At 41.9% G+C, this 14,291-nt stretch overlaps 1 protein-coding gene and 1 pseudogene across 2 annotated transcripts; one reads left to right on the top strand and one right to left on the bottom strand.

Annotated features, from left to right (window-relative positions):
* Positions 1-2,375: 2,375 nt before the first annotated feature.
* Positions 2,376-10,220, bottom strand: LOC140741492 (large ribosomal subunit protein uL14). Of its 2 annotated transcripts, none has more exons than XM_073071753.1 (5): positions 10,149-10,220; positions 6,885-6,968; positions 6,500-6,628; positions 3,273-3,386; positions 2,376-2,513 (listed from the first exon to the last, which is right to left on the bottom strand). In XM_073071753.1, the coding sequence occupies exons 1-5, from the start codon at positions 10,159-10,161 to the stop codon at positions 2,431-2,433; spliced, it is 423 nt and encodes a 140-aa protein (XP_072927854.1). In that variant the 5' UTR covers positions 10,162-10,220; the 3' UTR covers positions 2,376-2,430. The 2 variants fall into 2 exon arrangements, with proteins under 2 accessions (XP_072927854.1, XP_072927855.1); XM_073071754.1 differs by having other exon boundaries at positions 10,100-10,165.
* A 2,502-nt stretch (positions 10,221-12,722) lies between these two features.
* LOC140741615 (peptidyl-prolyl cis-trans isomerase-like) lies at positions 12,723-13,476 on the top strand (annotated as a pseudogene).
* Positions 13,477-14,291: the final 815 nt, after the last annotated feature.

The raw sequence follows: 14,291 nt of genomic DNA, 5'->3' as shown, positions 1-14,291 counted from the left end.
ACCACTCTGTGTGTGGATAAACTTACCTCCGACATCCCCTCGGTACCTATTTCCAAGCACCTTAAAACTATGCCCCTTGTGTTAGCCATTTCAGCCCTGGGAAATAGTCTCCGACTATCCACAAAATCAATGCCTCTCTATCATCCTATACACCTATCAGGTCTCCTCTCATCCTCCATCACGCCATGGAGAAAAGGCCAAGTTCACAACCTATTCTCTTAAGGCAACCTTCAATTCAGGCAACATCCTTGTAAATCTCCTCTGCACTCTCTCTATAGTATAGTATAGTATCCACTATAGTGACCAGCACTGAACACAGTACTCCAGCTGGGATCTTATATAGCTCTAACATTATCTCATGGCTCTAGAACTCAATCCCACGGTTGATGAATGCCAACACACCAGACGCCTTCTTAACACTGATGAAGAACTAGTAGAGGTTGTAATTCCAAACTCTCTAGCCCACACTCCAGTCGGTGGCAGTAGTGAACCTATAATTTGGACTGCCAACACCATTAAAAAGCCAGAGGAAGGAGGGTTCAAACACTACTTAATATTAAGAATGTAAAGAATTTAGCACTTTCTTGCATGTAGATTTTATCAAGAATAAAGTTTGTTTTTTGTAAATAAAGCTATTTCATTCGCAGCCGTATCTGCAATGTTTGTCAGGAATTCAGCACAGGTAGTGTCTGCCCACAGTACATATGCTGAAATCTGGACAAAGGCTAGAGGAAACAAGCGGGTCACCGGGTAGCATTTGTGGGGGGGGGGGGGGGGAGAGAAGAGGAGGGGGGAAGTTTGACGTTTTGGGTCTCTAGTCTTTATCTGGAATGGGTTCATCTGAGAATTTGTTTTTTGAATCGAGTCCACTACAGGTAAAGCCCTCCCCACCATTGAGCACATCTACAAGGAGTGCTGTCACATGCCAGTAGCATCCATGATCAAAGACCCCCACCTTCCAGGCTATGTTCTATTCTCATTGCTGCCATCAGGAAGGTACAGATGCCTCAGGACTCACATCAGCAGGTTCAAGTTATTACCCATGAAATATCAAGCTCTTGAACCAGAGTGGATAATTTCACTCAACCCCACATGCCAGCTCACTGAATTGTACCCACAACCCAAACACTTTTGGTCTCCGCTCAAGCTGGTAAAACCCAAGGTTTTAGCCAAGCATACTCATTTATCACTTGCCAGTAACATTCAGACTATTCTAATGGTGTTTACTATTGTGGCTTTCTGAAGGTTTACATGGATATTGCTGTGTGGTCCAAATTGTTTAATGCTATGATGTGGTGGATTTGGGATACCAGTTGTAGACATTGCCATTGGGACAATGTTCCAAAGTCTTTCAATTTCCTCAATTCAGCATTTTCCGGTGTTTTTCACTGATTGATTTCTGTAAGTTATGTGTGTATGTCTATTTAGCAAGTTGTTCTTGCTTGTTTATCCCGCATTTTATTTCCAGACCATCTGAAATAATTAAAGTCTGTCCGGAACCTTAGAGGCTCATCAGGCTGGTGCTTATGCCGGTTTCCGTGGCGCGAAGTGACTGAGAGTACTAGACTCCTCCACCCACCACTTCCGGATAGGGCACCAGTCTATCACGAGGTTAATCCCCAGCATTTTGCCGGTACTGAAGCAATTTGTGGTTAAATGCCTTGCTTAAGGACATAACACGCTGCCTCGATTGGGGCTCGAACTCACGACCTTCAGATCGCTAGTCCAATGCCTTAACCACTTGGCCACGCACCACATATCTGAAATAATGGATCAGCTGTAATGTAACTTAGACTCCAAAACTGACTCAGGCTTGTATTATCTTCTGTATTTGGAGTTTGTTGTCTTGCACATTTGGGTGGTTGTTCATCTTGTTTGGTGTGCTCTTTCATTGATTTGTTGCATTTATTGGACTTGCTGAGTATGCCTGCAAGAAAATGAACCTTGGGGCTCTTTATGCTGACATATGTACTTTACCTTGAACATTTAAACTGAGTTTAGAATCATGTGCATAACTACAGGTACAATGAAAAAGTAGCTTGTAGCAACATCAGACAAGTAGATAGACAATACACAAAATATTAATTATACCAGAAAGCAAAGACAAGGAGTGCATTTCATCACTGTACTTAAATTAACTGTTTTTGTCCAAGTTGTGTTCTTTCTTGAAGACAATTGTTTTACTTGTGAACATATGTATATGTTATGTCTGTGATCATTCAACAATGTACATCACCCAATGCCAGAATGTTCCTTTTGCAAGCTTTTCATTGCACACCTGTGCTCACTTAAGACTTTTCATCTGGTGTACTTTATATTTAACTTCTACTTACAGAACACTACAAATGAAAGTCAAAAATAAATCAGTAATCGTGTTTCTGGATGGATAAAAATTTATTGAATTGTAGACAGCTTAAGCCTTTACAATTCTTATGCAATGCTTCCAGCATTGGAAGCAATCCTGGGCCAGAGATCTGCACATTCCTTGGCAACTGGGCCTGTGATTGCAGAGCCTAGAAATGAAAGCAGAACAATGATCAGGAGGAGAACAGGGAAATGACAAACCAAAACAATCATTTCCACAGGGTCAAGAATGGAAGCAGACAAGTCACATTAAAACTGAATACAACTTTGTTAAGTTGACACCTGGAGCACCACAAACACAATTGATGACCACATCCACATGATGGTGCAGAAAAGATCAACAGCAGCAGAACCAAGAGGACAAATTCAACTGGTTACAAGCTGTCGTTAGTTCTTTCCTCAGTTTAAAAATTTAGGGGTGACTGGATAGAACCCACATCCCTTTCTATCTTTCCTAGAAGTGGAAGCCAAAAGAAATACAATCCTCCAATGAAACCAGCTGAGAAACCAAGAATCTTTATGCAAATTGATTATAACACTGAATTAACTCATTTTCGCAGTGCCAACCCAAATGCCTCAGGTTTACTGATGTTGGAAAGTGACTATATAGAAAATGTCACATAACTGATTGAGATTAAACAGCACATGGCAGCTGCCACCTCACCCAAAAGCTATGTGTTCCTTTGCCTCCCCTCGACAACTCACTGAGCCACTGAGAACAGACAAAGCAAGTGCTTTTTAAGGAGGAAATGAACAAGCTGACAGATCCAACATGATCTGTAATGGGGAAACTCACTGGAATAAGTGTTTCTATCCTGACGGGCAGGATATTCCACAAATTCAAGCTAGGGTTTAAACGGTAGCTTCAAATTTGCAGCAAAGAGCCAATTCCAACCCAGATACCATACCTTTCATTTCTCCTTTGTTATTCACTATCACTCCTGCATTGTCTTCAAAGTAAAGGAACACCCCATCTTTTCTCCGATACGCTTTTCGCTGCCGTATCACCACTGCTGGATGCACTGTAATACAACCACATGAAAATACAAGTGTAAAATTGATACTGTATTGCAACAAACATTGTTCTTCTTGCCTGCGCCTGTTGACCAATCTTACTTTCACCCCACAAATGTTGGCTCGGTTTATAGTCTCAAAACAACTGCAGCTATTGAACCACAAGTGCATAGATTTCTGTACACCTCTGTTCTGGGTCAGGCAAGTTAGTACATGACACAATCAACCACAAAATCCTAGACTCAGTACAAGTTTCCCCACATTGGCCATACTTGGCTTGGGTGCTGACATACTATGATAGTGTAATGCTTACAATTTTCAGGTCCAAATATGAAAGAACATAATAAAAGACAAGAAATAGGAGCAAGAGTAGGCCACCTGGACCATCAGCTTGCTCCACCACTCAGTAGAAAACCCTTTCATTAAAGAGTTGACCATTTTCTAAATGGGAGAAAATACTAAAAATTTAGACGCAAAGGGACTTGGGAGTCCTTGTACAGGATTCCCTAAAGGTTAATTTGTTGGCTGACTGTGGTGAGGAAGGTAAATGCAATGTTAGCATTAATTTCAAGAAGACTAGAATATAAAAGTAAGATGCAATGTTGAGACTATATAAAGCACCAGTGAGACTTCACTTTGGGAGTATTTTGAACAGTTTTGGGTCCCTTAATTTACAAAGGATGCGCTGAAACTGGAGAGGGTTCAGAGGAGGCTCAAGAAAAATATTACGGGAATGAACAGCTTGTATATGAAGAGCACTTGATGGCTCTGGGCCTGTATTCACTTGAATTCAGAAGAATGAGGGGGTGTCTTAATTGAAACCTATTGGTTGAGTAAAGGCCTTGATAGAGTTGATGTGGAGAGGTTGCTTCCTATGGTGGGAAGAGTCCAAGAACAGAGGACATAGCCTCAGAATAGAGGGGCATCCTTTCAGAACGGGTGTGAGGAGGAATTTCTTGAGCCAGAATGTGGATCTGGGGAATTCTTTGCCAAGGCAGCTGTGGAGGCCAAGTCTTTGTGTATATTTAAGGCAAAGGTTGATTATTGATTGGTCGGGGCATGAAGGGATATGGGGAGAAACAGGAGATTGGGGATGAGAGGAAAACTGGATCAGCCATGATGAAATGGAGGCACAGACTTGATGGGCTAAATGCCTAATTCCACTCCTATATCTCATGGCTTTAATCACAAAAGCTGTAGTCCAAAACCACAACCTTCTCGTCCTCCATCAGAAGGAAGTGTAACTGATAGCAAAGGGAACTGTGGCAAATCACACAAAAATATTTGTGTAATTCTCCTATATGCAAATTGGCCAAACTGGCCTCTCTTCAATACAACAGAAACTAAACTTCAAATGCACGCTGCAATGTCCCCAGATTGTGGAAGTGCAAATCTTTGCACAAACTGTTCCATTGCCGATTGAGGATATACAGCACAACACATCTGCAATCTCACCCTAAAGCAATGAATTACTTTCCCCATCCTCAACAACTCACCAAAGCCAAAGAATAGACTATGCAAGTGCTTCTAGGATGGTGCCCCACTCACTGCAAGTGAGCACACAAAACAGGAAATCTTCACATACATATCAAGTTCAACCTGGGCAGGACAGTGAACAGCAGGGCCCTGAGAACAAGGTCTGGGGGTGGAGACCCTATAGTGATAACAGCAAATGGTGCTGAAGAAGGCAGGACAATGAGTACTAGAGTTGGACATCATGTTGCAGGTGCAAAAGACATTAAGAGGACATTTGAGATTAAGCTAGAGAACATGGAAAACCTTCTCAACAATACTGCTGGAACTGGAGGCGCTGAGTTGCGAGGAGGCACGAGAATCATTTTTCCTGAGTGAAGGAGGCCAAAGTGCACACGTAACCATAGAGAGGTTGAGAAAATTATGAGGGGCATAGGATAAGAGACTAAACTAGAGGGCACATGATTATTGTGGGAGGGGGAAGATTTAAAGGGGACCCCAAGGCAGCTTCTCCCCTACAGAGCACGGTGGGTACAGGTGTTCCACCCCCTTCGCAAAGGTAGAGCGTTCGTATGAAACTTTTCTTAAGCCAAAATGGCGTAAAGCAAAGAACAATTAATTTATATGGGAAACATTTTCATAAAAGCAAAAATAAACTATTTTGTAATGCAAAAAGTTTACTAATGTAGGTCTTTTATAAAAGCGAAGTGGCGTAAAGCAAACATTCGTAAAGCAGGGGACACCTGTACACGGAAAGAGCTGCTACATGAAGTGGTACAGGCAGATACATTTCTATTATTTTTAAATGTTCTATAGATATTGCCTGACCTGCGAAGTTCCTCCTACATTTAGTGCGTGTTGCTCTTATAGGAAAGGATTAGTATGTGGGACAAATCCAGGTCAATTGGACTAACTCAGGTCAGCACCATGGTGACATAGATGGGAGTTGGGCCAAAGGGTCTGTTTGAATACTGCACAACCCTAGGAGTATGCCCATCATCTATATAAGATAATAAGCATCATTTCAAATCTGTGGCACGAGGTTAACTAACCCCACACTGATACAAATGAAAGCCAGATAACGAAACAACCCCATCTCAAAGAAGCACTGACAATTTGTCCAAAACAATTCCAAGTCATTCATTAATAAACTAACTTGCTCATCAAGGTCTGACTTTAGAACTGTCCTCAAGGTTCCAAACCACAAAAAACACACCACCTATGAAACCCCAGGACACACCAAAAACCTCTGAAGGCACTGAAGCGTAAACACAGCAATTTTTTCCCACCCTAAATACTTTTCAATTATAACCATCAACTTACAGGGGACCCAGATCAATGTTGGGCAATTTAAAAGAACATACCCCAACACAAATCACACACTCATGTAATATCCAATATTTCTGAAATGGCTACTCAAAAATGATCTCCATGATTCTTAAAAGTCACCTTACCATACAGCAACAAACCACTTCTGAAACTTCCCAACAAGCTAAATTGGTGGTTTGAAAATGAACACATTTACATTCTAGATCACTTTTTGGAATGACAACTCAACTACAATACTGCTTCATTCCTGGCACAATCTGCTGACTTACTTACTGGCATGGTGCAACATCCTTTTGATTCCAACTTGGAGGTTACTCACCCTTTTTCCTGAGCTCTGGTTTGCCTTTCTTCACAGTGGCCATGACCATGTCTCCAACACCAGCAGCTGGCAACCTGTTCAACCGGCCTTTAATCCCCTTGACAGAGATGATGTACAGATTCTTGGCACCTGAAACCACAGTCAATAATCTGATGAAACACACTGCTTTGCCATAACCATCATTGGAAAATCAAATCTGCAGCTTCAGTACTTTATGCCCGTATGGTTCAAAATGACCAAATAGTCTCTGCATCAAGATAGTTAATATAATCACTAAAAATAATGTGCATAATGCTAAATATACTTTTTATACTCTTCTACCCAATAAATAATCATTCAGAGATTACTCGCTGCTCCTTGTATCCGACAATCTAGAGAACTTTACCCGTATTATCGGCGCAGTTGATTACAGCCCCCACGGGAAGACCGAGGGAGATGCGAAACTTCGCTCCGGATGACCCGCCACGTCCTGCAGCAAACCAAAACAAAGTTTTAAGTGATGAGTGAAAGATTTGACAATGAGCAGAAGATAATTAGCTGCAAGAATTACTTCTTGGCCCGTTGGTCTTTCACACTTGACTCATCTTGGATCTAAGTGCCACTCCCCCGAATTAACTCACATTCCTCAATTTTAGTACCTACAATCATTGGCTTGTATCCAAGGGCTGTGGAGATTCAAGAACGTCTGCTGAAGAAATTTTCATCACAGCTCGAGACAGACCATCAACCAGTGGAAATGTCAAAATTGCACCTACACTGAGATCATATTGATTCTGCATTCAAGAATGTAATGCCCCAATCCACTGCTCACATGAACAACTACTGCCCACTTAACCCCAGGTTCAGCCTGGTGCATTACACTCATTGGGTTCAGTTCTGATCACCTCATTAAAGGAAGGATGTGGAATCTTTAGAGAGTACAGAAGAGATTTACCAGGATGCTGCCTCAATTAGAGAGCATGTCTTATCAGGATAGGTTGAGCAAGTTAGGGCTTCTCTCTCTGGAGCAAAGAATCAGATGACTTGGCAAGACTTCTTTCCCTAGCTGGAAACGACTAATTTAGGGGGCCAAAATTTTAAGGTGATGAGGCAAAGATAAGGTGGGTGACAGAAGTAGTGTTTTCATACACACTGTGAGGCAAATACATTAGGGAGATTGAAGAGACACTTAGGAAGGCAAAAATGTAGGGCTTCATGGGAGGGAAGGGCGAGATTGATCCAGAGTAGGTTAATAGGTCAATGGAAGAGTGTGTGCCAAAGGGCCTGTATTGTTTAATTAAAAGCAGATATACTCGAGTTCATGATAAACTCAAGCTTCGGCAGATGCTGGAATTTGTCTGCATACAGTTATTGGACAGTTACATACAGTTACAGGACAGCCCTGTACATATTACTGAATACAGTTATTGGAACCTGCAGCGACCATGGGGAGGTGGGGACTGTGAATGGCTCAGGTTGAAACCCAGTACCACTCGAGATCCACCAGATCATTTACAGCCTCTGTACAGTGTTCTAGGATCATTATTTACTTCCACTGACAGTTGCTCCACAGAATAGAGGCACCCCAATACAAGGCGCACAAAAGAGCCCACTCAGAAATTACCTTCAATATCATTGAAAGAGTGCCTTAAAAGCCTAAAATATTTATAAATTACCATGATCGCACATTTCAACTGAGACGTAACATAAAGATGTTTTTTCATCATGTATTTGAAGTATGGTAATAAATACAATTCAGAATGGATAGACACCCCTTTAGAACAGAGATGAGGAGGAATTTCTTCTGCCCGGGGTGGTGAATCTGTGCAATTCATTTTCACAGACTGCTGTGGAGAGCAAATTATTTGGAACATTTAAAGCGGAGGTTGCTAGGTTCTTGATTAGTAAGGTGTCAAAGGTTATGGGGAGAAGGCAGTAGAATGAAATCGAGTAGCTTAATAAATCAGCCGTGATGGAATGGTGGAGCAGACTTAATGGGATGACTGGCTGAATACTGCTCCTGTGTCTTATGGTCTTACAGATATATGGTGTATGATCATTGTGGGCCTGGCGGAGTGAAAAACCCATAGCTGTGCTCATTGCCCAACTCAGTGGTATCATAGACCATGAAGGTGGTTATCAGGGTTTCCAGAGGGATCTTGGTTGGCTGGGTATGTAGTCTGAGGAATGGCAAATGGAGTTATTTTTTGTCAGATAAATGCAAAGTGGTCCAGAATAGGACCATTCCACACCCTGGAGAGTGTTGCAGGACTGAAGGGCCAGGGAATAGAAATATATAGTTCCCTGAAAGTTCAGGCTTAAGTTCAAGCTCAATTAGTAAATTTGCTGATGACACAAAGGTTGGCAGTGTTGTGGATAGTGTGGAGGGCTGTCAGAGGTTACAGCGGGACATTGATAGGATGCAAAACTGGGCTGAGAAGTGGCAGATGGAATTCAACCCAAATAAATGTGAGGTGGCTCAATTTGGTAGGTCGAATATGATGGCAGAATGTAGTATTAATGGCAAGACTCTTGGTAGTGTGGAGGATCAGAGGGATCTTGGGGTCCGAGTCCATAGGACACTCAAAGCTGCTGCACAGGTTGACTCTGTGGTTAAGAAAGCATATGGTGCACTGACCTTCATCAATTGTGGAATTGAATTTAGGAGCCAAGAGGTAATGTGACAGCTATATAGGACCCTGGTCAGACCCCACTTGGAGTATGGTGCTCAGTTCTGGTCGCCTCACTACAGGAAGGATATGGAAGCCATAGAAAGGGTGAAGAGGAGATTTAGAAGAACGTTGCCTGGATTGGGGAGCATGCCTTATGAAAACAGGTTGAGTGAACTCGGCCTTTTCTCCTTGGAGCGACAGAGGATGAGAAGTGACCTGATAGAGGTGTATAAGATGATGAGAGGCATTGATCGCGTAGATAGTCAGATGCTTTTTCCCAGGGCTGAAATGGTCGTCACAAGAGGACTCAGGTTTAAGGTGCTGGGGAGTAGGTATAGAGGTGATGTCAGGGATAAGTATTTTACTCAGAGTGGTGAGTGCGTGGAATGGGCTGCCGGCAACAGTGGTGGAGGCGGATACGATAGGGGCTTTTAGATAGGTACATGGAGCTTAGAGAAATAGAGGGCTATAAGTAAGCCTAGGTAGAGACATTGCTAAGGTAGGGACATGTTCGGCACAGCATTGTAGGCCGAAGGGCTAGTATTGTGCTGTAGGTTTTCTGTGTTTCTAAAGCTGCTCACTTTTAACACTAGTTTTACTTTGGCGATAACGTGCTCTACAGTTAACATGTTCAACAACCAACGCATCTGGGGACCTAGAGCTTTCCTCCTCCTCCTCACCAACACCTTAACCCAGGTCAACGACTCCACGGCCCGGACTCACGTTAAGGCTCGATTCCCCACAAACAGGCCGAGTACGTAGCTGGGCGGCGGAGAAGAAGCGCCATCTCCACACCAGGTCACTCCAACATGGCCGTCACCCGATAATACACAACCTTGCGCCCCGGCTACACATCTAAAATCCATCAGTGATTTACAAATACCCCAGTGACAAGACGGGCGTAAGGTTATACAGACAACCCGAACAGGAACCGGCGCGTCCTACCTACCAGGAGTGAGGATGGCAGCGGATAACGCCGCTCCCCTCCTCCCGCTTACCTCTCTTCGACATTGTGGCACAGGGAGAGAGGCCGGGCGCCTTGGATTATGGGATATATCGACGGAGCGCGCGCCGTGCGATGACGCGAGTACGCAGCTGAACGTGTCGCCTATGAGATCATTGGCCCGTATCACGTGGGACTAGGAACTGTGGTGTTGGAATTCCCAGTGCTGATTGATGGGCTCGAAAGTGTCAACACTACTGAATGTCTTTGAGAGTCTAAGACTTTAGCACTTTTTATTGTAGAGTTTTATCAAGAATAAAGTTTATTTTTAAATAAAACTAATTCATTCTCGGCGCTCTCTGCGGTGCTTGTCAGACTATTCTAGTGGTATTGTGGTTTTCTGAGGATTTACATAGATATTGCTGTGTATTCCTAATTGTTTGATGTTACTATGTGGTGAATTTGCAATGATACCAGTTGTAGACATTGCTATCGGGACAATGACAATGACAATTTCCTCTTTTAATTCACTATATTTCTGGTGATTTTCACTGATTGATTTCTGTAAGTTATGTGTGCTTGGAATGGCTATGACTGTTAAGTAAGTTGTTCTTGCTTGTTTATCCTGTAATATTATATCCGGACAGTTATTATGGATTGTCCTATCTGTAATAACGGATCAGCCGTAATGTAATTTATGTTCTTCTGACTCTAAAACTGGTATTCGGTGATTGTTGTCTGGCACATTTGATCGTTTGTCCATCTTGTTGGGTGTGGTCTTTCATTGATTCTATCGTGTTTATTGGACTTACCTAGTATGCATGCAAGAAAATGAATCTCAGGGCTGCTTATGGTGACATATGTCCTTTGAGCTTTTAAGTGAAGTTTGTTATCATGTGCATAAGTACAGTGGGCTACAGGTACAGTGAAATAGTAGCTTGTAGCAGCATCACGGATAGGTAGATACAGACAATACACAAGGTATAAAATTATACCAGAAAGCAAAGAAGAAAAGACTGTGAAAAATAAGACATTTCATTACTTTGCATTAAAATTGACTGCTTTTGCACTATTAGTGTTCTTTCTTGAAAACATTTATGCTTTACTTGTGAATGCAGCTTATATGTGACTTTGAAGTTCAAATACAGTTTTTGCCATTCAATCGTACACACGTACACCGCCAAATCCAACAGCATTCATGTTGCAGTTGCATGTAATTTTTTTCATTGCACTCCTGCTCACTTTCAAGACTCTTCATCTCAGGTACTTCATATTTATTGCTTATTTCTTATTTTTTTCTTTTTGTATTTGCGCAGTTTGTTGTCTCTTGCATATTGGTTGTTTGTCCGTCCTGTTGGGGGTATTCTTTCATTGATTCTATTGTCTTTGTTGTATTGACTGTGAATGCCCACAAGAAAATGAATCTCAAGCTTTTATATGGTGATGTATATGTAGTTTGATAATAAATTTACTTTGTACTTTGAACATTGTGCATAGCATAATAAATTCCACTTTGACTTTCATTAATGCTTTTTTTAAAAAAAGCACAATCAAAAATAAGACCATGGTTGTGCAAGAAGTAATCTTCCATTGCTGAGATAGGAATAGGGTTCTGCAGATTGCTTCAAAACCCTGATGGTTGTAGGAAAGTAGCTGATCCTGAACCCGATGACATGGGTCTTCAGGCTTCTGTACCTTCTGCCTTACCATAACATCAAGAAGAGAGCAAGTTTTTTTTTGCTAGCAACTAAAACCAGGATGAGGGAGCATATCACTCTGGTCCTAACTAATCTGCATTGAATTCCTGTATCTTTTAGAATGTATTGTAAAGTTCTATTAGTTGTTTTTAAAGCTCTCAATGTTCTGGGACCAGAGTACATCACAGAATTGCTTTCATTTGATTTCTGCTTGAGCTCTCAGTCTTCTTCTGCTGGTCGCTTAAATTTAAACAATCTCCCTCAAACGGTAATTGTCAGTTCAGCTTTATCGAAGTTCGCTCCTAAACTGTGGAACTCAATATCTAAAAGCATAAGAGTGCAGACTCAGTTGACACTTTTAAACAACAGCTCAAAACCTATTTATTTAACCTTGTTTTTGGTCCCTGTGTGGAGAGGGACCAGGAACAGCAAAGAAGCAGATAAATTCAGACCTGCAGTGTTAAATTCCCAGTGCTGGTTGTCGGGTTCACATGGCAGTAGTGCCTATTCTAAAACCAGGAAAACCCCACTGTTGGTTCCTCCTAATTTTCAACCAATATCACTAACACCCCATTTGTGTAAACCTATGGAATGTATGGTAATAGAGTGGTTAAATTATTTTTTAGAAAAAAAGTTGATTTAGCGTTTTATCAGAGCAGATTTCGGAAGGGTAGCAGTTTTATGTTTGGAGGATGATATTAGGAAAGCACAGGGAAATAAAGATTTGATTAAATTATGGAAATTAGCAGTAAGAGAAAGGCTATATAATTTTTTTCTGAGGTTTTTTATTTGGATGTTCAATGCAGGTAAGGCTAGGTAAGAGGTATTCGGGCTTCTATGAGATTGAGAATGGGACCCCACGGGAATTAGCACTCCTAGCAGCGTGCTTGGTTGAGGTCAGCACCAAGTGGCAAGAGAGGGACAAAAATAGAATGGGCAACCCTTGCGTCTTCTTTGACGTTGGTTTTGATAAGCAGCCAGTGGGCTGCATTGTATTTGAGCTAAGGAGCGATGTTGTTCCAAAAACTGCAGAGATCTTCTGTGTGCTTTGTACCAAACCAGAGGGTGAGGGGTTTAAGGGATCAATTTTTCACCGAATAATTCCTGGCTTTATGTGCCAAGGTGGCGATTTCACAAAAGGGGGCAAATCCATCTATGGTAACAAATTTCCAGATGAGAACTTCATACTCAAACATGAAGGAGCAGGAATACTATCAATGGCAAATGCTGGGCCCAATACAAATGGATCACAATTTTTTATCTGTACTGCCCAAACTAGTTGGTTGGATGGAAAGCATGTTGTGTTCGGCCGTGTGGTAGAAGGCTACGATGTCGTAAAACAAATGGAATCAAAGGGATCGCAGAGTGGAAAGACGAATGTTACTGTTTTGCATTCTTGACTGTGGAACAATGTGATGAGAACATTCCTACGGTGGCTGCCCAGTCTTTTTTCCATTGGTACATTGCTATGAAGGTGGTAAAATCCAAATCTCAAGTTGATTTGTGTAATCGTACATTTCCAAGTTAGCTGAGGCTTTTGCCCAGGTTGGAGCCTGAACCATCAATTTTCAGTGATCTGTGGCAGTGCTTAGCCTTTAACTTTTTCATGAGGTATAATGGAATTATGTTTATTTTAGCCTTGTACTAAAACACTTCATTCAAATAAAATGTACATTTGCTCACCAAAGAAAAGAGAATGGGACCCCACAAGGCAGTATTTGTAGCTCTTTATTGTTTAATATTATGATTAATGATTATTTCTCTGAGATTTTCTCTAAATCTTGGATTTTCAGAAGCCCTTTGTCAAGGTGCCACACATGAGGCTGTTCAGCAAGATAAGAGCCCATGGAATTACAGGGAAGTTATTAGCATGAGTGGAGCATTGGCTGATCAGCAGAAAACAGAGAATGGGAATAAAGGGATCCTACTCTGGCTGGCTGCTGGTTACTAGTGGAGTTCCACAGGGGTAGGTGTTGGGACCGTTGCTTTTTATGATGTATGTCAATGATTTGGACTATGGGATTAATGGATTTGTGGCTAGGTTTGCCAATGATACAAAGATAGGTGGAGGAGTGGGTAGTGTTGAGGAAACAGAGAGCCTGCAGAGAGACTTAGATAGTTTAGGGGAATGGGCAAAGAAGTGGCAAATGAAGTACAATGTTGGAAAGTGTATGGTCATGCACTTTAGTGGAGAAATAAATGGGCAGACTATTATTTAAATGGGGAGAGAATTCAAAATGCAGAGATGCAAAGGGACTTGGAAGTCCTTGTGCAGGATACCCTAAAGGTTAACCTCCAGGTTGAGTTGGTGGTGCAGCAGGTGAATGCAATGTTGGCATTCATTTCTAGAGGTATAGAATATAAGAGCAGGGATGTGATGTTGAGGCTCTATAAGGCACTCGTGAGACCACACTTGGAGTATTGTGTGCAGTTTTGGGCTCCTTATTTTAGAAAGGATATACTGACATTGTAGAGGGTTCAGAGAAGATTCACGAGAATGA

The sequence above is a fragment of the Hemitrygon akajei genome, chromosome 18 (assembly GCF_048418815.1).
Source record: "Hemitrygon akajei chromosome 18, sHemAka1.3, whole genome shotgun sequence".
In the NCBI taxonomy this organism is placed as follows: Eukaryota; Metazoa; Chordata; class Chondrichthyes; order Myliobatiformes; family Dasyatidae; genus Hemitrygon; species Hemitrygon akajei.
The sequence above is the reverse complement of the archived record's forward strand: the minus strand, read 5'-3'. Positions and strand labels throughout refer to the sequence as shown.